The 27,995-nt window shown below is 43.1% G+C and overlaps 1 protein-coding gene across 1 annotated transcript in view; it reads left to right on the top strand.

The window, feature by feature from the left end:
* HMCN1 (hemicentin 1) overlaps positions 1-27,995 on the top strand; it is a 342,169-nt gene that overhangs the window by 74,735 nt on the left and 239,439 nt on the right. The window contains exons 3-4 of the mRNA XM_032783448.2: positions 1,169-1,327; positions 2,091-2,213. Coding sequence (XP_032639339.1) covers positions 1,169-1,327; positions 2,091-2,213 — 282 coding nt within the window. The remainder of the gene's footprint in view (positions 1-1,168; positions 1,328-2,090; positions 2,214-27,995) is intronic.

Below are 27,995 nucleotides of genomic sequence, written 5' to 3'. Positions count from 1 at the left end.
GACTCTCCTAGTTCGTGTCACTCTCATATTTGAGGTAGGCAGCTGAAGCGTTAGGGGGTCTTTTGCCCAAGGACCCCTACTGGAAAGTTGGGTACCAACCGGGATTTGAACCCCGGTCTCTCGTATCAAAGGGCGGTCTCCCGTATCAAAGGGCGGCGCTCTTAACCACTACGCTATCCAGTCGCTCAATAATCATTGATTTTATCCACTCTGCCCCCCAGTGCAGAGTCCAGTTCAAGGTCTCGCTGTTCTGATATTCGAAGTCCTCCATAGGATTGTCCTGGCTACTTGAGAGATCACTTTTCTCCCTTTATGTTCATGACCTCCTGGTAGGGCTGCGTGCCACTGGAACAATTACATTGTCACCAGTAAGGGAGGCTTGTAACTGCAAGAGATAGAGATTTCATGGGAGCTGGATCTAAACTACAAATCTCATTCCCACAAGAGATAAGAATGATTGTGAAACTAATCACTTTCAGAACTGAACACAGAACTCATTTTTTTAACTTAGTTCTTTCTTGGGTGCATGTATGTGTGTGTGAATGTGCATGTGCGCATACACATAAAAACCTACTATAAACTAATTGAGCTATTTCCCCTACTCTCAGTTATCTAGGTGTAAATCTAACCAGGGTAGCTAAACCAGGTTTTTGCCTGGGTAACAGAGAACAGAACATGGCCCATTGTGTACAATAGCAGGTAGATTCTGGGTATGGTGTGGGTAGGAAGGAATAGATCAGTCTGTGTGTTATGCATTCTTCATTGTTACTAGCACCCCTGCTCAGACACGCTCTCGCAGAGATGGACATGTACTTATCCTATTTCTTGTAGTTTGATTGTTAGTATCTTTATTGCATTGTCTTTAGAACTTGACCATCAATGGGAAGTTTTAAAACTTGGCTTGCTCTTTTTTTTTTTTTTTTAACATAAAATAAGTATTTTTCAGAAACCATGCAATGCTGTGAATTTAAAAAAAGGATAAAATGCTAGAAGCTGGAAAAGAAATCTGCCTTGGTCTTTCTGAAAAAGAAACCAATTATTATAGCTAACATCCATTTTCCTTTCTTGTGATTGTTTTTTCTTTCAAAGAAACCAGTTATTATAGCTAACATCCATTTTCCTTTCTTGTGATTGTTTTTTCTTTCTTTCTTTCTCTAATTGTGAATAGGGTGGTGGTGACTGTCCAGAGATGAGCATTGGTGCAATCAAAATTGCTCTAGAAATTTCTCTGCCTGGTTCTTTCATCTATGTATTTACTGATGCACGATCCAAAGATTATAGGCTGACACATGAAGTACTGCAGCTCATTCAGCAGAAGCAGTCACAGGTAAGGAGACGATTCATATTCTACCATTCCTGTTTATTTACCCATTTACTACCAATGCAGTAGCAGCATTGTCCAGAAAAAACTCCTTTCCAAGATATTTGTGATATCTCTCTGTAAAAGAGGTCATGCTGTTGCCAGTCTAGCAACTAGTGTTTATTTTGTTGTAAATTAAATCGGTCTGATTAATAAAAATTGAAATTAAAGGGACATTAATTAAGGTTATTAGTTAAATACTGTAAGATATTCCACTGCCAATATTTGTCGTCTTGGCCCTTTTGGAAGTTGCATTGGTGTCTGTGGATTCATCTGAGAGTTATAATACTGATTACTCTGGGAATAAGAAGTGCTGACATAAGATTTATTATTTCATCCCCTCTTGACATGATTTCTGTATGACCGTTTTCTTCAATCAATGAGTCACTTTCCATCACTCATTCCTGATGGGCTTTGCCTTCCATATGGAACTCCAATTGAAAAACATCACATTGAAATAGTTTAGAGTATTATGTATGGAGTAGGTACAGAATCCAGCTCTGCTCCAAATCCCTTGCCTGCCTTTTTTGGGGTGTTCATCTCATTTGTACAGAACTCAGAGTACATTAATCAAAAATAAAATGGCTGTCCATCACACAGAACAGTGAGAACCTTTCAATTTTTCTGGCTGTTACGTTTGAGAGTAAGATTTTTCCCACTGAGGTTTGCCATAGGTGCTGACTGACTATATTTTCATTTCCTTTGTGTATTTTTCTTTTTTAAATGCCAGGTTGTATTTGTGCTGACTGGAGACTGTGATGATAGGTCACATATTGGTTACAAGGTCTATGAAGAAATTGCCTCAACAAGTTCTGGTCAAGTTTTCCATTTGGACAAAAAGCAAGTTAATGAGGTAATTTGTAGTTAATTTTTATGGCTATCTACTATATACAGAGCGATGTAAGGTTTGGGCTTCCATTTAATGGCTCCATATGTCTAATGGTCCCAATTCTGGTTCTGTTCCAACTCCTTTGTGCTGCTGTTGAGATACAAAGTAGACAAAGAGCTGGGTTTAACCAGCTTCTTGGGAATTTTACATAGGGTGAATTCTGGTTGTTGTAGGCCTGGTGTATTGACTCCGTGCCACCCCTCTGCCAGGTCTCTTAAGGGCCTGATTCTGCCAGTTTTAATTACGTTGTTACTACAGGATGGACTTCTGTGCTTGTGAAGAGCTCCACTGACTTCAGCCTGCCTTTCTGGAGCAGCTTTCTGGACTAGAGCCTTTGTGCAGTATCTTTCTCATGAGTAATCCGATTGGTTTACTACTAAATGAGATGATGGAACAGATTCTGTTCTAAATAAATGGTTTTTATTATTGCTAATTAGAAGTGCTGGTAACCATAAACTAAAATGTATATTTTCTATAGAACATCCAGTGACTTTCAGGTTCTATATTATTACAAAGAGAACTGACATTTCCCAAATGCATGAGAATTAATTTGATGAAGACAACGTCACATGTTAGTTATTTGGGTAATTGGAATCATCCGTCAATGTTGTAAACATGACTTTGACTTCCTGGTGTACACAACATTCCGTCACTGGGTTTTGATTTTTTTTATTATTATAAATAAGTAAAATCTAAACAACAAAGTTTGTTTACTTAACTTTGTCACAATTTTGTCTGGTTCCATAAATGTTGCTGGTGCATTGCAATTTGCTGCACTTGGTTTATCTAGTAGAAATGAGGTTGTATCCCTGTTAAGTTGTTGGCAAAGGGTTAAAAGCAGAGCCAGAGCTAGGCATAACCAGACTAAGCAATTGCTCAGGGCTCTGAGAAGCTCCAGAGTGCCCCCTATTCATTTTTATTTTAAGAACTTACCTGTGTTAGTATGGGGAAGCCCCCAAATATTCCGGCTTAGGGCCCCCAATGGGCTAGCACTGGCTCTGGTTAAAAGTAACTACTTCTTAAGGAATAAATCATGTGTGATTGTGTGTGTGTGTGAGAGAGAGTGAGTGTCTGTTAGGACTGAGCACAACTTCTGACTTTAACTTTGCAATTATTTGTGTGTAAAACTTGGAAATTATCATGCTGCCATTTTTCTTTCAGTAAATTTTCACATAAAGCACAACCAAAACCAGCACACATAAACAACTAAATACCAAACTATACAAACAATCCTACAAAGCAAAATATATCACTTTGTTTCCATCCAGCATAGTGAAATATTTAATACCAAAGCCAATGGTCTCATAGAACTAGCCCAGAATAGAAACTTTTAAAATAGACTTAGTGGAAAACTTTAACAGGAAACTTCCTTTTTCAGAACTTGAATTTCAGGGTACTGATTTTCTTTTTGTGGGTTGGAAGTGGGGCAGCTCTGCTTTGCCAGTTCTGTAGATAGGGAACAGTGATATAATAAAACATATTATTTTTTCTCTCTGCTCCCCTAGTGTATTTCTCTCTGCTCCCTAGTATACCTGCTTGGTGTTACAAAGCATCAGACCAGTATTCAGAAAGAGTTAACATACAATATTCTATTGTCAGTTTGCTTCCATTTGTCTATTCCTCACATAGTGGGGTGGGCCTCCATCTTTCCAGGCCCACTAATACCAGTCACCTACATGGGGAGTCAAAGGAAGGAGCCTGTGACATACCAAGGTACGGGATCTAGATTAATCTAGGGTACAATCTAGACTAATGAGCAGTCTGCCAGCCACATTTGGGTTACACTTTGGCTCTCGCCAGCCTTGTTTATATTTTAGGATGACCTCAGCACATCCCCAGTCTTAGATTTTTCTCCAGAAATGTACGTCCTGTACTGCCCAGGCCTCTCCTGGAGAATATAAGCTATATTAAATCTATTATTTCTTTAATAGAAATAATATGCACATAACTTGCCACTCCAAATGGAGTTTCCCAGACAATTCAATTTAAAACAGTAAAACAATTTAAAACAGATAAAACAGTAAAACAAGTTAATTACAAAAGAGAGATTTTAAGTGAGCATAATTTATGAGGCATAAAAGTCAGAAATGGTTACAAGAAAAGTAAAGATACAATGCAATGTGTGCCTAACTTAACAACCTATATTAAATTCACAGCAAACTTTTCTCACTACATGCTTTCAGCAGTCTTACTGACCAAATGTCTTAGGTCAGGACCCCTATCCCAGTCCAAAGATTGCTTACTTTGTCTCTTCAGATGCAGTGAATTGACTGGCAGAGAGGTGGGGTGTGCCTTGGGGTGTTTGTCATTTCAGTCCCCCTCTTGAAAAATATTTCCGTCAGGGGACAAAAAGTCTGTGGGGAAGATTGCTTTTTTGTCATCTGTTTGAACTTCCTTTGTCTCCTCTTCCCGCTTGGTGACACTCTGTTTACTGATTAAATGCAAATTAAGAAGAACACACATTCCTTTGTTCTGGACAGACCTGTTTGCCAACCTCTGCTTGTGTAACATGTGTTAATAACATCATACAGTGAAATCTTATAACTTCACATATAATGTTACCACATCTATTTTATTCAGACAATATTGACTAGCAAATTATGAGTTTTCAAATAATACCTTACAAGATATACCTTGAACAAAAATTATTACAATAGTGTGTGGGGTGTGAACACAGGGATACATTCTGTCACAGACCTTTATCCCAGTTCAGGATAATCCACCTTTAAACTACAAATATGAAAACTTACAATGGAGATTCAATAGTAACTCACTCCTCCTCACCCCCCAGCACCTTTTTGTAGTAAACTACTGAATAAGGTTCAGATTATTCACGCTCTGCGACCTAGTGCTGTCTGGTTGGCTTAACTGCATCTCTCAGGGGTGTGGCTTTTTCACACCCTGAGAGAGATAGTTACACCAGTGTAACTTTTGAGTGTAGATCTTATGCAGAGAAACAGCTGGATCAGAGGAGTGCTAAGGTGAGTTTTTTACAACACATTTGTCAAAGCGCTGCCACATACGCATGTATACCAAAAAAAACCTCCCAGCATTCCGTGCACATCAGCTGGACCCCAGGTTCTGCCCTGAAATTTCTACTTCCCCAAGGGACCCAAATATGTTGATGAGTCCACCAGAAGTCCGGATGCTAATAAACAGAATACACAGTGGCAATACATATCCACAAGTGACAAAATATTCTTCAGCTGGGCTTTAACAGAAATAAATGCTACTATCCCTTTCATCAGCGTAGGTCTGTAATCTATAAAGAATGAAATATATAAATTTTAAGACATAATCACGGTTTTGGATCTATTCACTGCTAATACTGAATTATAAATTTGGAAAGGGCTTCAAATATCTGAATTTGAATATCCTGCAAAGCCAGTATTTCATTTTGTTGAAACTATTTCTGTTGCTTTGTCCAAAAAGCCCCAAACAAAAAAACTGTTTGTTTATAATGTACAGAGTTTTCTAATCCACATCCTCATCCTTGCTCTTTATATGTTAAGTGGAAAATGAAGCAATGTTAACTAACTAAACAGAAAAGAAAAACTAGTTACCAATAAACACAACATAACAAAGAGAACAATACTTGGGTAGTCACCCAATATTTGCATGGTCTCAAGAAGAATAAAAGACTATGCTGTATTTTTGCACTCTTGGAACAAAGGGATTTAATTGAAATCTCTCCCAAAAGCCCACTTCTTGAAAGCCTTGCATAGTAAGAAATGTTATGCTTCTACTGCAACACTGGAAGATATAGCCTTCTTCTTGTGCCTGAATGGATTTGCTTATTTATTTAGGGCTTGATCTTGCTCCCACTGAAGTCAGTGATAAAATTTCCTTTAACGTAAATCACAGTAAAATTGGGATCTATTAGTATCTTAGGGCTCGTCTAAACTTACTGCGCTTTTACCCTAATCGTACATAAAATGATTTCAAGAGAAAGATCAAATAAGAAGAAGGGATATCTTTGCCTTGCACCTAATTAAATTGAAACTCTTTGTTCGCCTGCCATTCATTATCAGGGAAGCACTAAGAGGACTGTACAGGGTCAGTTTAGTTTAAGAAGTTGTCATTTATTCCTATTCATTGCATCACCTCAAACTAATAGTTCCACTCAACTGAGTCAAAGACTTTCTCTGTGTCAAGTGACAAAATTATGTTGGGGTCAGACTTCAGTCCAGTAAAGCGTTAAGCATAAGAACAGTCTCATTGAAGAGCTTTGTTATTTACTGAGCGATGTGCGGGACATTTAGGACTCTAACAGTGTCAAAGGAGCGTCATATTTTGACAAAACAAACCTAGTCTCTGTGTATTTAATTAGGAAGGAGATCCTCCAACTTTTAAAGCGAGAACACTAGTATTTTGATCTCAAAGTTAACTTTCCCTTTAATTGAAATATTGTGTCCATCATCATTTTCATGGGTAACTCTGAACTCAGAACATTAGAGATTTGCAGCAGCACAACAATAAGTGTATTTTTTTACTTATTTTGTAAAATTCTGGTCTAAGGGCTGCATTAGAAGGAAGCAAAAAGATTTCATTGACAACTTCCTCAAAAGATCAATTTTGTTATTGGTGGTCTAATTTAAGTAAATTAATATTATCCAGAGACTTTTTATAAATACTTCTTTTTGAACTAGTTGAGAGTAATAGCCTTATAATATGTTTAAAATTTCCCAGCAATGTTTCCAATATTGGGCTTTTCTTTTATAAAATCCATTCTAAAATGAACACCCTTTGGTAAGCAATTTACTCACTTTGTCTCTTTTTTCTTGATAAGATTATTTTATCTATTTTAACTGATTTGTCTTTTTGTCAGATACAAAATTATTTATGTCCTGATCCTGCAAACTGTTCCCTGCAGGGGAAACCCCACTAACCTCAGTGGACGTCTATGTGGTTGAAGGGGACTTGCCTTCATGGAGCTCACTGCAGGATCGGGGGCCGTAATTTTCTTTTGTCACAATTTTATTTAAAAAAACTCAACCCTCTAATGTTCCAGTTATGGTGGACTTCTTTTTTTCTAGAAAGAAAACTTTCTTTAATTAATCTGTTATTGTGTCAGAGTTTGTATGTGATGTAGTTGGAGAAACCACATAGCTTCATTATCACTGTGAGGACATACCCTTTAGAGATACTGTAAGATTCCCTTACATCAGGAGGTATGTCTTTTCTCACACACTTTCCGAGAACTAACTGACTGACATGACACTGTGACCAGAGGCACAGGTCCTATGAGAGGACCTGAAATACTTTGAAATCTGCCATAGTATCCAGGTGGAAACCTTGTAAGCCACACATGCATAGAAGCTACTGATGGTTCGAAGATAGGTTTCCTCTGCAATGCTTTTGTTCTGTATAGATAATACTTTGCTTTATGAAGGCTGGCTGGTCACTAGTTGCCCCTGAGGGAACAGGATGGTAGATGCTGAACTAAAGTCAGACGTGAAGTGATCACAGTAAATTGCAGAAATCTGCAGTTTAAATCTTCGTCCAAAAGGAAGAATATCATGGGGCTTTGCCCCAAGAAGAGTGACTGCTAGCAGCCAGAATCCTAAGTGGGTGGTCTTCAGGAGGCCGTGAAGACCCCCATAAAGAGGTCAAAGGTGCATTTACCTTGAAAACAGTGACAAGAGTTGTTAATAGCTTATTCGTTCTTTTAAAAAAATGTGTAGAATATCCGTCCTTGAACCAGGGCTACATTCTCTTATTAAAAGTGGAGATTTTATATTTTTTATATTAGTTTTGTTGCATTTAGTTTCTTGCATATTTGTGATGATGGCAATTTTGGGCTTTAAATAAAACTCAACTCACCTCCACTGTTGTGGATCTTGCATTTATAGCACGCTTTTCAACCAAATGGCTCACAAAGTACTTTGCAGACTTTACTATTAGATTAGAAAAGCATGCTGTAAATGCAAGATCATCAGCACCATCAAGTCTGTGGGGACTGCATGACTTTACAAATGTAAATACATATGAATTACAGGCAGGGCTGCAACAGGAAACATTTATTCTGGCATTTCCTAACACAGGGGTGAGCAAATGTTTTGGCCCGAGGGCCACATCTGGGTATGGAAATTGTATGACGGGCCATGAATGCTCACAAAATTGGGGGTTGGGGTTCGGGGTGTGTGTGAGGGCTCTAGGGTGGGGCCAGAAATGAGTTCAGGGTCTGGGAAGGGGTTCTGGACTGGGGCATTGGGTTGGGGTGGCAGGGGAGAGGTGAGGGCTCCAGCTGGGGATGCAGGCTCTTGGGTGGGGCTGGGGATGAGGGTTTGGGGGTGCAGAAGGGTGCTCTGGGCTGAGACTGAGGGGTTCAGAGGGCAGGAGGGGGGGATCAGGGTTAGGGCAGGGGTTAGGGTGCAGGAGGGGGCCAGGGGTGCAGGCTCCAGGTGGTCCTTACCTCACTCAGCTCCTGGAAACAGTGGCATGTCTGGCATGTCCCCCCTCTCGCTCCTATATGGAGGCACGGCCAGGCAGCTCTGCACTCTGCCCCAACCACAGGCACCACCCCTGCAGCTCCCATTGGCTGTGGTTCATGGCCAATGGGAGCTGCAGAGCTGACGCTTGGGGTGGGGGCAGCGTATGGAGCCCCCTGGCTTCCCCTACATGTAGGAGCTAGAGGGGGAACCTACCACAGCTTCCAGGAGCCGTGCGGAGCCACAGCACACATGGACCAGGACAAGCCCTAGACCCCACTCTGGGAACTCGAGGGCCAGATTAAAATGTCTAAAGGGCTGAATGTGGCTCCTGTGCCATAGTTTGCCCACCCCTTTCCTAACATCTGAGTGCTTGATTTTTCAACCTTAATCATATTTCAATGCCGGTTTTTGGTGTATAATATATGTATATATAATGTTTATGGCATAATTTTCACAGTGCTCATTCTCTATACTATTTCAGATATTGATCTCCCTCATATAATGTGTGTGTGTGTGCGTGCACACACTTGAAGACAATCAGGATTTTAGCTTTCTGTTCAAGAAGCATGGGGAAACTAGCTAATTAAGCAATTAAATAGTTAACTTTAAATTCTTACCTTGAGTGTTTGAAAATCTTTTTTACGACCTAGAATAAACACATGGGAATAGTCCATGCTCTATATATTTTCCAGGTTTCTGTATGCATTCCAAGGGATGACCTGACGACAGGAGGAGAAGGGGGTGAAATCTCTGGAGAAATGTTGTAAATTATTTCTGCTTTTTCCTCCACAGTATTAATCAGGCCACAATTTGGCAAAATTACACATTTTGGGATTTTTTGTAAGGATCCCAAAGGGAAAAAAACTACTTCAAAGTTGATTTTACAGGAGAGTTGAAAACCACTTAGGAATAAAGGAGGGAAAATGGGGTCTCCCAGAATTGCTGATTACACTTTGGGGAAAATTATAATCAAACTGGTAAGTTACTTCCAGAGTTAGGACATCTGGGTTATTTAATTTGGCTTTGATATTCAGATGTGAGCTTGTAAAACTCACATATGTATTTGTTTAAAAATTGAAGTCCAGTTCTGCTCTGAATATAAGCAGGACCGGCGCCAGGATTTCTGGCGCCCTAGGCGCCGGGCCATTTCGTCGCTCCGCTCGTGGGTCTTGCGGCTCTGGTGGAGCTGCCGCAGGCATGCCTGCAGCAGCTTCACCGGAGCTGCGGGACCAGTGGACTGTCTGCAGAAATGCCTGCGGCAGGTCCACCGGAGCCGCGGGACCAGCGGACCGTCCGCAGGTACGACTGTGGCAGCTCCACCGGAGCCGCCTGCCGGCCCCCCCCTCCCCCCGGCAAAATGCCGCCCCCCCATAATGCTGGTGCCCTAGGCAACTGCCTAAGTCGCCTAAATGAAAGCGCCGGCACTAAATATAAGTAGATGTTTATTGACTCATGATGAGCTACATATCTAATATGCTCAGGTTACAAGCAAAGGTGTGTGTTTGTTTTTTTAACTAACTGTCAGCTCTGCACCCTCAACCCCAGATCTGAGAATCCAAGCAGATTTTTTTCCCGTGCTCGTACCTCATCTTGAGTAATAATGGTTTTGCAGGCCAAGTTCTGCCATCAGTGACACACACAAGTAAAGCTCTACTGCTGTTGCTTTCAACCAGCTTGCACAGGGTTCACTAACTGGAGTTTAGTAAACAATTCTGGTCTATATTTAGGTACTTATGTGGCCCCCATAACCATTGAGTCTGAGCACCTTATAGTTCAGGGGTGGGCAAACTATGGCCCAGGGGCCACATCTGACCCTTTAGATGTTTTAATCCATCCCTCGAGCTCCTGCCAGGGAGTGGTGTCTGGGGCTTGCCCCAGTCCATGTGTGCTGTGGCTCCGGGTGGTTCCTGGAAGCAGTGGTATGTCCCCTCTACAGCTCCTATGTATAGGGGCAGCCAGGGGTCTCCATATGCTGCTCCCGCCCAAGCACCAGCTCTGCAGCTCCCATTGGCCATGAACCACAGCCAATGGGAGCTGCAAGGGTGGCGCCTACGGATGGGGCAGTGTGCCGACCTATCTGGCTATGCCTCTGCATAGGAGCCGGAGAGGGACATGCCACTGTTTCTGGGAGCTGCGTGAGGTAAGCATCACCCGGAGCCTTCACCGCTGGCCCCCTCCTGCACCCCAACCCCCTGCCTTACTTCTGATCCCCCTCCTGCCCTCTGAGCCCTTCAGTCCCAGCCCAGAGCACCCTCCTGCACCCCCAAACCCTCATCCCCAGCCCCACCCAAGAGCCCGCATCCCCAGCTGGAGCCCTCACACCCCCCTGCACCGCAATCCCCTGCCCCAGTCCAGAGCCCCCTCCCAGACCCTGAACTCCTCATTTCCAGCTCCACCCCAGAGCCTTCACCCCCTCCCACACCCACTCCCAATTTTGTGAGCATTCATGGCCCGTCATACAATTTCCATACCTAGATGGGGCCCTTGGACCAAAAAGTTTGCCCACTTCTGTCATAGTTATTAATGTATTGATTCTGACAACTCCCGACCCCCCCACAAGGTAGGGAAGTATTGTTATCCCCATTTTATGGGTGGGGAACTGAGACTCAGTGACTTAACCAAGGTCACACATACCGGCTGTGTGGAGCCCAGGTCCCCTGAGTCCTAGGCCAGTACATTCTGCTTCCCGTTCCTGTTGTTGATGCATGAACCAGAATAAAATCCAGCTTTATTGCTTAGCTCTGTTTGCCTCTGCAGTGCTGATAAGATTCAAAGCATTTAAAATAACCCCCAGAATTGAAAGGACTTTTTTAATATTAATTTCTGTACTGGTGGTAAACAGTAATTCAGCTGACAGAGAAGGGGGTGAGGCTACATCCCCCTGACCTCTCAGTTCTATTGGCCCCCACTTAAAAAGGGTAGTTGTGTTCCAGCTGTTACAACAGACTGTCCAAGATATCAATTTTTCCTTACACTTGAGAGGAAATAGCAGCAGTATTTGAGATACTGTGGGGTAACGCTTGGTAACTGTTGGCTTCACAATAGTGGTGCCATTTTTGTTCTGTGTTTGTACATTGCTTAGCACAATGGAGTCCTGGTCCATACAAATGATTATGAATAATAATTAATAAATCAGACATTCTAAAGGTAGATTTAACGTGTAGCTTTAATTCTGAGTATAGATGCCTGCCTTACTCCTTGGATCACAGCCACATGCACAAAGTGAAAATCTGAAGGATTCACTTGTGACTTGGACCATTTGACCAAGTGGATTAGTTTTGAGTTGGGGAAGGGAATAGGGAAGAGTAAGGAAATGCTCCCCTCTCTCAAGACCACCTTATATTTTCCTGTGTTTGCCTACCTGGACCTTGGGTCTGGGCATACACACGCTTATTTCCCGGTGGACAGGGAGTGTCCAGAGTCTTGGCTCTGTTCCCCAATAGTGGTTTAAGCCAGCAGCAAATTGCTGTTCAACTCCCACCACCATCCGAGGAGGCAGGGAACTGTGCCTCAGAGGGTGTCTGAGAGTCACAGTGCCTCCAAAGGCTATTCCTGAGGTGTTGCAGCGTATCTCCCACCTGAATTGCCTAAAGCCACCACCTAGCCCTGAGCGATTACACAAAGTAAACTCTTCACAAAGTGAAAATATAAGAAACAGGCCATAACTATCACCTACATCCTGTAATTATAATATCGGTAGAGACACTGGAGGGCTTAAAAAAATCACTTCCCAAATGGTAATATTACATTTTACCATATAACTGTATATTTAAAAATAAAAGCGGATTTCACTAAACATTTAGAAGCTCAGTACCAGTCCTATTTTCAAGGTGTTAAGTAAAGTCTTGTGTTCCATAGGAGAAGAGTTTTTTGGGAAGTGTCATGTTGACACTTCATCAGTCAGTCAGGTTCCGTGTTAGCAGCAGTTCCACTACTCTATGTAGTCAGTGGCTGTTCTTTTCAGCTTGGGGGGAGGGGGTGGGCAGGTTAGAGAGGTGTTCTTTAGAGAGGAGACTGGAAAATTCCACTTAATATCTTTCTCAGGTACAGTAATGGGGAAAATGTGTCTTTCTGGAGACTAGTTTGTTTGGAGTAATAACTCATCCTTGGTTCTTGCTTCTGAATTTCTGGAGAGTTTTGGACAAATGTTACTTGTGAATAGTTAATGCTCCTGATCATAAACATACTTGAGTACTTTAGGGCTACATCCTGGACGGTGCTGAGCATCCTCAACTCCCAGTGATATTAGTTAGAGTTGAGGATGCCCAACACTTCACAGGACTGGGCCCTATGGTGCTTCATATTTTCAAAATTCTTTATAAACATGCTAGTTAGTATGGTGATATGTGCAGTATGGTGATGTGTGCAGTATTAAAACAGCTGGATAATTAGAACTACTGAAACTGCACAACATGCCTGAAGTGTAGGTAAATACTATCATCCTAATTTTACAGATATGCAAATTGAGACAACGGGGAACATAACCTGTGACTTAAAGTCACACAGCAAATCAGGGATTATAACTTGGAAGTTCTGGATCCTAGCCCTGCATGCAATCTCCAGACACATTGTCAAATTGTAGCAAAGAAGTCTTCAAGGATCTACAAAGCCACAGCATGTATTGAAAGTTAAGATGTTTCCATTAAGGATGAAAAATGGATGGATCAATAAAGATAAAATAAGAACTAACATGCAGATCTGTCCTAGAATTAAGCTGAAACTTTGTAAATATTCAAATACCATTTTCCCCCAGTAACTATTTTTCATTGTTTCTGTACTGTCTAGCTCCAGCAGGGACTGGACAATTTGAAAATTTGACCTGCACTATTGTGAACTCTAATTCAGAAGCCCCCATGCTAACTATGATGATTTAAATTGTTATAAAAGTTATCAGCCTATGATTGATTGTTTTATTTTTAAGTTGAAATTTTAAAGTCGTTTTAAAACCAAATATAGATTTTTTTTAAAAAGCAAGCATGCAAATATTTTTAGTGTTTCAGTTGCTTTTGATCAGCTCTTCTAAAATTGTGTTTAGCTACTTTAAAGTCCACCATTATATGAGAGCTTAATCCTTAGGTGGAACTGGTATCTTTACCATTTGTTTTTATTTGTAAGGAGGTAGATCAAGATAGGAAAGAGAGTGAGAAAATGTCATCTTACTTCTGTTTGAAGGAGGGAAACACAATTCTCAACCCTGAAATTCATAAAATAAGCCAGCAAATTGATTCCAGTTGTCTCCTCCGATTATGCCAATATTATGTCTTTTATAACACATTAGTCATTGTATATTTGACGTCTTACATTTCATACATACAATATTTTGGGTCTCATTGTAAAATATGTATTGGTATTAATCTTCTCCAGATTTACTTCTGTGCCAGATGGAATCATAATGGAATATACAACACTAACAGCCCTCCAACCATAAAATTTCCAAAACTCCTAAGTGGCATTGTTTTCTTGCATTTCTCTCAAATACATACACATCACTCCCTGTCTGTGCTCTGTGGTCTGGACCACACAGTGGTGTTGAATCCCATGTTCCTTTTAATTAATATACCAAGGGTCAAGTTACACCCTCAGGTGCATATACATAATTCCCAATAAACTCAGTGAGATCTCTTTGTATGCCCTTTAAGTTAGAATTTGGTCTGAAGAATCAATACTGAAGTAATGAGCTGCTGTAGCATGTTTACTAGATGTGATTAGGCATAGCCCACCATCTGTTGGGGAAGCAGTTGGAAAAGAGGGGATATGGTCTAGAGTAGACTCTAATGCAGGGTGGACAAACTTTTTGGCCTGAGGGCCACATTGTGGTGCAAAACTGTATGGAGGGCCGGGTAGGGAAGGGTGTGCCCCCCAAACAGCTTGGCCTCTGCTCCCATCCAACCCCTCCCACTTTCCACTCCCTGACTGCTCCCCTCAGAACCCTCCACCCATACAACCCCCTGCTACTTGTCCCCTGACTACCCCCTCACACCCCTAACTGCCCCCCCAGGACCCCATCCCCTATCCAACCCCCCTGCTCCCTGTCCCCTGATTGCCCTGAACCCTATCCACACGCCTGCCCCCTGACAGGCCCCCTGGGACACCACCCTCTTTCCCATCCCCTGCCCCCGCAAAACCTCTGCCCCATCCAACCGCTCCCTGCTCCCTGTCCCCTGACTGACCCCCAGGACCTTCTGCCCCATATCCAACTCCCCGGCCCTGGCCCCCTTACCATGCCGCTCAGAGCAGCATGTCTGGAGTTGCGTCTCCCGGCCGGAGCCAGACACACTGCCCTGTCTGAACGCGCAGCCCAGCTGCCCAGAGTACTGCCTGCGCAGTGATGTGGCTGCAGGGGGGGTAGTGGTAGGGGGGAGGGGAACAGCAGGGAAGGGGCCAGGGGCTAGCTGCCCGGCCAGGAGCTCAGGGGCCGGGCAGGATAGTGTCACAGGCCGGATGTGGCATGTGGGCCATAGTTTGCCCACCTCTGCTCTAATGGTTGAAGCACATCACTGAACATTGGGAGCTGTGGATTGTACACACAACTTTTCAGACTCTGGCTTGCTGACCAAATCAGTCAACACATCTGCAAAATGGGGTAATAATGCTTGAGTAATAATATTTCATTAATATTTGTACAGAAAAAAGGTGCTCTTTCTGGAACATTAACCTTTTCTGTGATGCCCTCATTGTCATTTGTTTTATGGTACCTACATTTTCTTTTCCTGCGCTGAATCTGTTTTCTTTCCATAGCTTGTTTTTCTTTCTGTGCAAGATTGGTCTATATTTTTGTATTTGTTTTTCTCATTTTTAATCCATCTTTAGTTTATCATCTCATTTCAAAACTTGTTCCCCATTCCTTCCCATGGACTGTATTTCTGAACAGCTGCATTAGCCAGAGAAGTGATTTGGCTTCAGAAACTAATTAAAATGAGAATTTTAGTTGTCTGGCAACTGCTTTATTTCCACATGTAGAGATTGTTCCTGTTGACTTTACTAAGAGACTCCAAACTATGGTGTAAACAGGAAAGAAGGAGATGCTGCTCTTCTTTTTTTTTGGTCTGTTGCTGCTTGTTTATGTCTTCGTAATGAGTTGAAATTCCTCAGCTCAAGCCATATGTGATGGGTGATTCTCCAGAGGCTCAGTTGGTCAGGTTTAACATCCAAGAATTCAGATGTTTGTCCAAAGCTAGAGAAACCCCTGAACCTCAGACTCTTGAATTTCTTGTCCCTGATCTTTTTTCCTTTCTTGTTTTTCCATCCTTTTCATTTCACCAGTGACACAGACAGACATCTCTGTGGCCGCCTCTCTTTCCTGGTGCCTTTATGCTTTCTTTCATGTTGATCCCTTGCGTTTGAAATACCCTCACTAAAACTGCACTCCCAACTGCCTCCCTTGATTTCAGCTGCCTTGCCAATGGGAAGTGAAAGAAGGGAAAAGTACAAAACCTGAATTAGCTATTAAGATAAGTAACTGTTTTGGGCCTAATCCATCTTTCATTGGGTGTCTTCCATTGAATTGAATGGGATCCAGACCAGGCCATTATTGAGTAATCTCATTATTATTACCCTTATTCTTTTCTTGCTTCCTCAGCCTTTGGATTTTTTGTTGTTTTAATTTGTAATCCTAACATTTTTTTACATGCTGAATTTAAATCATACACTTTTCATGTATGGGATCACAGGTGGAATCCTGGCCTCGATGAAAGTAATGGAAATTGTGCTGTTGATTTCAAAGGGGCCAGGGTTTTACCTAATTTCTTTACTATGTTTTGTGAACTGCGTGCCATATATTTTGGCACTCAAAAAACATCAGTAATGAGCTGGCTATGGAATTGGATCAAAATTTCTTCAAAATTCAGGGATGTTCAGACTCTTCAGTAATCCAGATTTCTTTGGCCTAGAGATCAGGTTGGCAATCGCACACAAATTACCCTTATGAGTTATCTGGTACTTCCAGATTTAGGCCTGGCTGGAAATACTATCAGAGTAGCTTTTCTCAGGCCACGTCTACACTACGGGATAATATCGAATTAGCTAAAATCGGTTTCTTAAAACTGATATTATAAAGTCGAGTGTGCGCGTCCACACTAGGCACGTAATTCTGATAGTGTTGGTCCATGGTCAAGGCTAGCGTCATTCTGAAGCGGTGACACTTTGTGGGTAGTCCGTCCGTCTATTCCATATTCCTCGCCTCCCCGCCCTGGAATTCTGGGTTGAGAGCCCAGTGCTGATGGGGCAGAATCATTGTCGCGGTGGTTCGTACGCCTACCCTCCTCTTGTGAAGCAGCAGACAACATTTTCAATGCTTTTCCCTGCGTGAACCTGAGCACACCATAAGCACAGCAAGAATGCGACCCTGGAGATCAGTACGCTACGACGTTGTCACACCTCGCGCACTCTCGTGTGTCATGCTGACTTGAACTGCAAAGGCAGGAGGAGGCGGGGCAGCCTAACGGCAGCGCGTGAGAGAGCATGAGAACATGGAACTGAATCTTGCCTAAACGCCGGGCCCTGCTTTTGGGAGCTACTCTGGAAGGGCGGGGTTCTACCTTGAACTCCGATTTTGGGCGCGGGAAAAAGCACAGACTGGGACCGATAGTTTGCAGTGTGGACGATCCATGAGTGCAAAACTTTCGCATCGCGTAGAGAGCATCTTTTTTGAACTTGTGACATGCTTCCCCTGCCCTGAAACGCCATAATACTTAATGAGAGTCAGCCTCACAGTGGAGAAGCGAGTGCAATAGCCCTCGAGCTGCAATGCCAGACAGCTACCTGGCAGTCGGAATCAATTTGGGAGTGGCAAATCTCTGTGGGGCTTTGTTGATGCAAGTAGCCAAAGCAATCATAAGCTGGCTGCTACGAAAGGTTTGTGGACTCTAGAAACGTGCAGGTCATAGTGATGGCTTTGCTGCAACTGGCATTCCTCTGTGGGGGCCATAGAGGAACCACATATCCTATCTTGGCCCAAGCGCCAGGGCACCCAGTACGTAACCGCAAGGGTACTTGGTGGACAAAGGACTGTTTCGCCAACATCCTGGATGCCAGGAAGGGTTCATCGACGCTCGGTGCTCAGAACTCCTGTTAAACGCTGCAGCAAGGACATTAACTCCCAACCAAAAATAACCGTGGGGGATGTTGAAATGGCTGTCGTTCCTGTGACCAGCCTAGCCCTTGATGCCATGGTCTCTGAACCAATAACACAGCTCCTGGACATGGTCAGGAGCTGTTCACTAACAGGCTCGAACAAGTGCAGTGGGGTAAGAATCGGCATTGACTGTTAAAAGGGGCGCCGGCAAACATAATTACTCGTCAGACTCTCAGCCAAACCAATGTCCCGTTGATGGCTGCTTGCGTGTGTGCCTCACACTCATGTGAGTAGTAGGGAGACCTTATGGCGGGGGTGGGAGGGCGGCAAATACACTGGCCGCTGATACGAGCAGCCAGAGACCAGGGCGATTAGAAGGCACAACCAGGAGCGGTTGATCAGAGAAGCCTTGAAACGAGTTCAGCACGCGGGCAGGGTAGTGGACTGCGTTTTGTTCCCTTTTGAGAACCTCCCCCTTGATGACTCATTACCCGTAACAACCACCCTTCCCCTTTACTTACGCTTCTGAAGGATAAGTCAGTATCGCTTAAATATCATTTCTTATTAAAGTTCTTTCATGTATTGTTTAAACTCTGTATCTTCTTACAAAGTCATCCCTGTAGCAACCCACCCTCCCCTTTGGATGGTATTCTTATAAAAGTAATTATAAAAGAGAGCAGAGACGTTGACAAGTATCCCTGCCTGCTGTTGCTTGTGGGAGGATAAGGAGGGAAGGAAAGGCATTAGACTCTATTTCAGTTAATAGACGCCCTGCTTGGACTGTACAGGGGTGTGGGTGGGTGAAAGAAAGCCTCCCCACCGTTCTTACACGTCTGGGTGAGGGAGGATATGTAACTGGGGACTTGAGGCGCTGAACCTGCTGCAGCGGCACCCTGTAGCCCGCTGCTCTTCCTGAATCCACATTTGGAGATTCAGTTGAGCACACAGCCGCCGCGTAGACCGCATGCTATTCTTCCCCTAACCTCTCACGCGAGATCTCTCTATCCTCGCCGTTTCACTTGGATCTTTCCTGTCCTTGCCAGCACATCCTCCGTCATTCTGATGAGCTCTGTCCTAGGCGTGTACTCCATGATTTTCTGAGAACATTTCATCTCGTGTCTTTCCTCCTCCGCCTTATCTGGAGCTGGAGCACTTCGGGATGCGTAGGGAGGACCGGACAACGTGCGCTGCATGGGAGGGAAAACAGAGAGAAGTACTAAAAATAATTTACAGAACAATGCTGTCTCTTTCACAGTGAAACACTATCCAACCTTACATAGCACATGGATTTCACTACAGTCGCATTTGCATCGTTATTATGACGCCTGTGGGCTCTGGGATGCAATCTCACAGAACGCGTGCCAGGTCATCCAAATTAAGTTCCAGCGCATGTAAGGCTTTTCCTGTTTGAACTTCTCCAGCGTTTCATATACACAGTGATCTATGATGCCGTTTCCTGTTAGAGGAACCAGCAAACCCCAAACCCCCCTCTTTCCCCTCCTCCTCCACCGCAATGTCGCTATCCATGTAAGAATCACTGTAATTTGATCGTGGTGGACTAGGAAAGATTCCTCTCGCCAAACGCTGAGAACCAGCGCTATCATCCTCCCCTCCCCGCTTGCTCAAGCAAGGAAGATTAAGCGGCTGCCCAGTTAGGAAAATCGCCATTCGCCCCCTATTAAATTCCTGAATTTCCAAACCAAGGTTACATTGAATGATATAACTACTCCTGAGAATACCACGGCAGGAATGCAGAAACCGTATGTTTCTGGAATGCCGCGGTCACTGGGCCAATGCAGCGTATCTTGTGCAAGCTAATGATTCCGGAATTACTTGCTACATATGGCGTGAAAAGGTCATACAATGGGACCAATGGGTGCCTGCCCAAAATTCTGCAAAAGCTTTTGAGTACCCAAGAGGATTCAAATATTTACAAGCGCACACTACCAAGTCTTTCCATGCTCACGTCTGGGCTTGGGCTTGGAGCTGGGACGGTAATTCTGGGTCAAAAAGCTCCTGGTTGGGGCTAACGGAGTGCTGTGTGCTCTCAGCAGCTTCCTCCTCTTGCTCTTCTCCTCCGCAGAATCCTCAGCCACGGTTTATACAACCCCGACCTCTGAATCACGGCCACGTCAGGGTGGGTACTGGTTGCGCAGCCTCCCCTAAAAATTGCATGCAGCTCGCGAAGCGCTGTTTGGCCTGACCCGGCTGTCCGTTTTTGCTTCGCTGGTTTTCTGTATGCCTTCGAGTTTTTCGTCCTCCTAACTTATTTTACTCGCACTGCACGACTGAGTCCCTGCCTGTGGCCTTTTTCTCGTCATAGACTTGAAATTCATTTCAAATATTTTTCTTTCATCTTTTCGAACGGAGTTCTGTTAGCACTGATCTCTCCCCATATACGATCAGATCCTAACCTCTTGTGCGGTCCAGGCTGGTGCTCTTTTTCGATTCTCAGGAGACTTGCATTGTTACCTGTGCTGATGAGCTCTGCGTGGTCACCTGTGCTGATCAGAGCTTCATGGTCCAAACAGGAAATTGAATTCAAAAGTCGCAGGTGGGGGCTTTTCCTGTTTACTGGCCTGCCTTCAGAGTCTGCAGTGCGTTCCAGAAGCAGTCAGTGGTGCACTGTGGGATACAAACCCCCGGAGGCCAATAACATCGATTTTCCGTCCGCACTACACTATTCCGAAGTAGCAATATCGATTTTAGCGCTACTACTCTCGTCGGGGAGGAGTACAGAAATCAATTTAAAGAGCCCTTTATATCAATATAAAGGGTGTTGTAGTGTGGACGGGTACAGCGTTAAATCGATTTAACTCTCTTTAAATCGATTTAAACGCGTAGTGTAGACCAGGCCTCACACTACTGTCACATTGAGAGAAAGGATGGTCCAGTGATTAGGGCTGTAGCCTCAGAGTCAGGAGACCTGGGTTCAGTTCCTTGCTCTGGTTCAGATTTCCTCTATGATTTTGAGCAAAACACATGGTCTCTCTGTGCCATAGTTCTCCATCTGTAAAATGGGGGTAAAACATGAAAGATGGTGTGTTAATGGAGGCCACATGAATACTTACAACAGATATTTCCGCTTTTGGATAAAATAAACAGGAAATACAGAGACATATGAAAATTTTAACTTTTTTCAAAGCTCAAAAAAATTAAGTGGGGTTCTTTTATTGGAATCACTTTACCCATCTATTGTAATAACTATTCCTAAATTATTATGCTGAAGGTGCTTATTCATCAATTTTTCTGATGGTGTTGCTGACTCATCCACTAGTTATATGTAGTGCCTCAGAGACCCATTGAGTAGAATTTAGGGGCCCTTTGTGGATAAAATAAATTATATTTGCTGCAGTGCCCTAGGGTTGGCTTTCTTTTAAAGTTCAGCTTTATAAAAAGGTAAACGCAAATGGAGCCCATTCATCACAGGGAGCACTTGAGGGAAATTGATCCCATGTCTTTAAACAAAAACATATGAAATATGCACTTACATTTCAGCATTCAGTATGAATTAACTTAAATTCGATTGCATATTTATGTAAGAATTAATAACATACCACGTGAACTGTTCTTGATTTTCTCTGTCATCCCGCATTTCTCATTAAGATCCCCCTGCCTCTTTTTGTTCTTGGCATTATCTCATTGTCTGTCACATTAAACATTTTCTTGAACAAGAAGAAAACAAAATCAGATTTTGACAGAATTTTATTTTTAAAATATGGTTTTCAGTCAAAGCTGTAGACTGATGAGGTCATTCGCTTCCTTTCTATCAACTTGCTATCTCTGTGCTAATCCTTGAATAGTGATTTTGACTGATAGAACTTGGATGACCAACAGAACCATTAGAGATGTTATCCTTCTAGGTATGATATCACTGGTCTAAAAAGGTGCCAGATTATTAGCATTGGAAGTTGGATCAGACCCGAACAGATAAAACATAAGTACTAAATATTCATTTATGCAAGTATTTTCAAACTAGAAGTTTCAGAGTAGCAGCCGTGTTAGTCTGTATCCGCAAAAAGAACAGGAGTACTTGTGGCACCTTAGAGACTAACAAATTTATTTCAGCATAATTTGCTCAAATAAATTTGTTAGTCTCTAAGGTGCCACAACTACTTCTGTTCTTTTTTCAAATTAGAGCTAGTCTGCCATACTGCAGATAAACAATGGGGAATTTTCAAAATGTGTTTTATGCTGTGTGCTGTGCAAAAGTCACAATGGAAATAGTGCTATACAATTGCACATTATGCATGTATTTTAGTTTCTCAACTATAGTCCATCACTTGGATGTTTTATGGCACCCATAATTAAGTCAATGGGAGTTCTGCTTGACTAAGGACTGTATAAGTAATCCAGGATCAAGCTCTGGTAACTACATTAGTCCAGTTCCTATGCTGAGCTGTGCTTAGTCCAGGACAGTGATTAATTTATAATGAAAGATGGGCCAGGACTCAAGTAATTTTTTTACTTTCATACCTGACACACCAAGCCCAGATATTCTGGGGTTATGAAGTGCCTAGAGGTGCTGGGCTCAGCTCTGGCAAGTTCCGGCACAAATTAAGCACTGCTCCAGGACAAGGAAGGTGAAACAAAGGTGGTTTTCCCTCAGTCCAGGGATCAGCAGGCCCCCTGATGTAAATTAAAGCAGTCACAGTTGCCAGTGGTTCCTGGGACCTTTTTAACAGTCAGGGATTTCTGGAGGGCGAGGGATACCTGGCCATGTCTGCATTTCTGCTGCCTTGCCCTCTACTTCAGGCAGGTGTGTTATGATCTACGAGCTGTTACAATGTGTCTTTGCCACCTGGAATCCTTAGATGGCTGGTTAAACTGGATTTATAGCTGCTTTGTGCTGCTGATCTGCACAGAGCAGCTGGAATAATTCAAAAGAACCAATCTGTTTTGTTTACTTAAAGTCCCCCATGCATTTTCAACTAGATGCAATTTTCTTCTTCCATTTTTGTCTTGAAATATATTGTGTTGACGTGCACCATTCAATGGGTGTCACATTCCAGCCAGTGATATGCAGCAATGCCTTGTTAAAACTCTGCTTCCAAATGGAAAGGAGGGATGGAATGATTTCCCGGGCTCTGATAGAGTTCAGCACTCCCATGAAAACTCCTAAATCATCCCTGCCAAAGAGGACATCCAGGGGTCTCATAACAATATTCTGAAGAGCAATTTTTTTGGCCTTTGAAATACAAACTGTTGCACTGATTTATAAGAATGTTCAAAAATTTCCCACTGGATGATACGCCCACTTGCCCCCTGAAATTACTCAAACTGAAACATGGTGCAGTACTGTAATAATATTCAGTGAGCCAAATTCAGCTCTGTTGCAAGGGTGCATAAACTCCTCTGAAGATAAAGCTCAGTAGAATTGCATCCCTTATACCAGTGTTAAATTTGGCAAAGTATATCTGAAGGAACAAAGTATAAACACATTCAGCAAAGCGTGTCTTAATGAAAATTTGTTAGCAAGGTTTCTAGGTCTCTTTGCTCAGTGGCTTCCTTTGTTATGGTTATGAGAAAGTATGTGTGTTCAAATGGGGAAATAAATGTATAGCTTCCACAGCCTCTCACCATATGCTTTGCAAACTGCTATAGAAGATTCGTCCTGGGTTAATGGGAACACTAATATGGGAAACCCTTTTCATAAATACTGGCCCCAATCCTGCAAACATACTGAACTTTATATACATGAGGAGTCCCACTGAGGTAATCTAAGGGTACATCTACCCTATGACACTGAGTGTCAGAGCCCAGGTCAATTAACTCAGGCTCATTGGGCTCCGGGGCTAAACATGGCAGTGTGGACATTTGGGCTCAGATCTCTAATTGCAGTGTAGATGCACCTTAAGTGAACTCCATCATTTGGTGTCAGTGGAGATTAAAGTCAGTGTGATGATTCACATGCCTAAAGTTGTGCATGTGTGTAATCGCTTGCAGGATCAGGACCATTGTCAGTGCATCTCTGATTCCAGCTTCAGGGATGCTACATTTCTGTTGTTGCTGTTTTTGTCTAAAATTTGTCAAGCACTTTGGGATCCTTGGAGACCTTGTAATAATTTGAGATCAATTAATAATTTTAATATTGTAATTGTAACAAATTTAGACCTTTGGATTATATTATGGAGAGATGGATTACAGTTCTTAATATAGCTTCAGAATGGTCTAATTAGATTAATATATTTGCATAATCTGTATTTTCTAATCTGTATTTGTATAATATGTTATCTCCTGTGTAAAGGAGGTCTAACTTGTCAAACTTTTCCATGTAGGTAAGCCCCCAGAATTAGTGGGAACCTTCTTACTGTAAGACATTTGATACAGTTCCACATGGGGAATTATTAGATAAATTGGAAAAGATGGGGATCTTTATGAAAATTGAAAGGTGGATAAGGAACTGGTTAAAGGGGAGACTACAACGGGTCGTACTGAAAGGTGAACTGTCAGGCTGGGGGGAGGTTACTATGGAGTTCCTCAGGGATCGGTTTTGGGACCAATCTTATTTAATCTTTTTATTACTGACCTTGGCACAAAAAGTGGGAATGTGCAAATAAAGTTTGCAGATGACGCAAAGCTGGGAGGTATTGTCAATACAGAGAAGGACCAGGATATCATATAGGAAGATCTGGATGACCTTGTAAACTGAAGTAATAGTAATAGGATGAAATTTAATAGTGAAAAGTGCAAAGTCATGCATTTAGGATTAATAACAAGATTTTGTATACGAGGGATGTGTCAGTTGGAAGTCACAGAGGAGAGAAAGGACTCGATATTAAAGGTAACAAATATGACAACCAATGTGATATGCCCGTGAAAAACAACGAATGCGGTTTTGGAATGATCAGGCGAAGTTTAGTAGGATAAGGAGGTGTTAAACCGTTACGCAAGGCCCGTGAGACCTCATCTGGAATACTGTGCAGTTCTGGTCTCCCCATGTTTAAGAAAATGATAATTTGAACAGGTATCAAAAACTAGGATGCAGGCCGGATGCAAGGAAGTTTCGTGCCTAAGAAAAAGCTGCACCCAAACTAACCCCGCCCCCCCATGGCAAGTAACTCAGCTCCACCTGGCAAGCCCCCCCCCCCGTAGCACTACCTCCCCGACAGCTTTAACCCTCTCCCCCCATCTCCCAACGCAACTAACCCTGCCTGGAGACTTTCCTCTCCCCCGCCACGGCAGCTACCTGCTGGAGACTTCCCCCTCTCCCCCCGCAATATGGAGCCCCCCGGCAGAGGGCGGTTTTACGGCGGGAAGGGGACATAAGAGAACCTCCCCGCACGGCAGCTGCCCTGCTGGGGAGATTCCTCCCCGCCACGTGCAGCTAGCCTCTCCTGGGACCCACCCCAGCCTCCTCGCTCCAGCCTCTCACTGAGCACACTGGCGCTGCCTAGGATTCTCCTCCCGCCGCGCCCAGGCTTGCGGCCTGATTGGAGGAGACTTACAGCTGGGCTGTGTCAGCAAAGGAGGCAGAGTGGGAGGAAGCCTGGCGGGGACCCACACACAGCCCTCCCCCGCGTGCCCCCCCCCCAGTCACTCCACTATCAACTCTCCTCTCTGATGGGACTTTAAGAGGCAACCCATCTATGGGACTAGTGCCAGCCACCTCCACGAGCACACATTAGTTATTTGCCCCCTCAACTCCGCCCCTCCTAAGCCCCTGCTAGAAAATGAAATAATGAAAAAAGGAGCCAAAGAGAAGAGTTGGCCATTAGAATAATATTAACGACTAGCAACGCCAAAACTCGCACAGACGAAGAATATGATCCCTCTCTATATAAACATACACGAGAGGAGATATTATAATATAAGCCACCTATGTATCTTTTTAACAGATTTGGTGACGCGAGAGTAACCAGATATTAGTCGCCCCTATCACGAAGATTTGATATTGAATTAAGATGCGGATTATGTTTTTTCTTTTAGTAAAAACACATGGCGAGAGGCACGCACGAAGATTCTGTGAAGTCACCCCCGGTTTCAAAAAGGAGAGGGCAGTGGGGCAAAAACTAAGAAGCATTATCTATTGGCTTCCCAAAAATAATATAAGATATATACCACAGAATGTATGTGAGGATGGGATAGGGGAAAAAAAGCCAAACTCAATTTTGTCAATTAATCGACACTTGCCGGTAGTACTACGCTTTTTTGTAATAGCACTGCCGGTTATGTTATTGGGATGTTTAGAGGGCTTCGTATTGACAGTTATTTATCTAGAGAATTCATGGCTTTTCCTGTGTAACTAAGGCGGAGGATGATATTTCTTTGGCCCGACACTGCCAAAGAGATATTAATACTGAATTACATCAAGAGAGATTTTTGTCCCTGCCACCCACGTATTGAGCCCAGTGCCTCTGGAAGTTTTTTTTTTTCGGCCTTGCAACTAACAAGAGAGGTGGTTAAAGGGGGACAAGAGTAAATGCGCTGCCTTTGAAGACGCTTAATTCCCACGATTTAGGACTCAGTAGCTCACACATAATCTGACGCGAGGAGAGAGTTTGATATACCAGGAGTGAGAGTAAGAATGTGAAAAACTCTTTGGCTCCTCGCCTCGCCTCTGGCATGGAAGTCATATATGATTGATTAGGGGTGCCCGTCGAGCCGGAAAAAGGTGCTTATTGAGTCTCTTATTGATTCTTTTTTTCATCTTTCACTAGCCCCACACATAAATTTGAAAAAAGAAGCGGAGAGAGAGCGAGGAGTAATTTCCTCCCTTCTCCAACTCAATCACCACCTCAAAGAAAGCATTGAAGAGGATTATGATTTGAAATCATTTTTTTGGCGCAACACACTCTGCTAATCCTCTAAATTGGTAATTATCTCCTCGCCAGGTTATATCGTTGTGAGGAGAGCTGTAAAATTCAAAATTTTGGAAAAATAAGAATGTATAAAATATGAGTTACCCCCTTCTCTCTCCCTCGCTTTTTCACTTAACATCGCTCCCTGTGGCTTGCTCCTTCCCCTGTTGTTGTCAGTCTAAGAAATATGGGGATGTCACCTCCGGCTCCTCCTCGAGATTACACTTAGCGGGTCGCAAATGGAAAAACATTATTCATGCACAGAAAATAAGGTGGGGAAATATTATTATTTCAATTTAATTAAGTACGTCAAATGAAAAAGCACTTATTACTTGCATTATGGTACATTAAATTATTGAATGCATATGATCTCACCTGTTAATTTCTCATATCAGCACAGAAATTGTCTTTTAACACACCCTTACTTGGCTTCTCTACCTTGGGTAAATCTAAGGTAGCTTTGCCTATGCCGGTTCCAGTCTGCACTAATTTGGAAAATTTCGCCACTGACAAGCATATAGAACCTAAGATATAGGAAAACATTATCTACAGGTCGGAAAAGAATAAAAACTTTTCCAGGCATGCGCCTGATGGTTGAGAAATGAGAACATACTTAACCACCCAACCATGCCCACGCAACAACAAGGCCCCCCTCCCCTGCCCCACTCCCTCCTTTCACCACAGGAGCTCCAGAACACAATTGCCTTTCTTTCGATCTCTCTCCCCCAGGTACTCCTCCAGTCTCTTCCTTCCTTCCTACCCTGCCACCTGCGCCCACCTCCTCTCTACCTAAACACCATACTCCACCACAGCATCTAACTAGCATGCTGCAAAATAGACTGAATTAATAGGGTGCTTGGTGATCCCCCCCACAAGTTGTCATTCTAGGAAGGGAAGTGAGTGCTCACTCGATCAGCCCTTGGGTGTCTCCTCGGCCCTGAGCGACACCCCCCCGGTGGGCAGGGGCTAGGGGAGGTGGGAGGTGCTGAGGGGATGGTGTAAGGATAAGCATAGAGATATAGAGAGAGACTGCCGGATGAGGTAGGTCTTCATCTATACTCAACATTTTTTCACCACAATGGGTGAAGTGCCCGGCCCGGAGCACCCTCTCACGCACCCTCCCGCTAAAAATTGGCCATATTCACCTCACTGTTTTCCCTGTACAGATGAATACAAGAAAAAGAGAGTGTCATAGGGCGATTGTCTTTCACACTAATGTGCTATTTGATTTAATAAGCCATTGTGAGAAAAGACTATGACAATACACACACTGATTAAATCCTTGAATCACTGAATCTTAATATATATCAAAATGGTCTATATCATATACACATCTTGTTATTTTTTTCCCTTAAGTAAAAGGGACTTGCATATTGCACCGGCCACAAGGATTATAAATAGAAAATCGATCTTCTTTATCATATCCTCCCCCGTTTCT

The sequence above is a fragment of the Chelonoidis abingdonii genome, chromosome 7 (genome assembly GCF_003597395.2).
Source record: "Chelonoidis abingdonii isolate Lonesome George chromosome 7, CheloAbing_2.0, whole genome shotgun sequence".
Lineage (NCBI taxonomy): Eukaryota > Metazoa > Chordata > Testudines > Testudinidae > Chelonoidis > Chelonoidis abingdonii.
The sequence above is the reverse complement of the archived record's forward strand: the minus strand, read 5'-3'. Positions and strand labels throughout refer to the sequence as shown.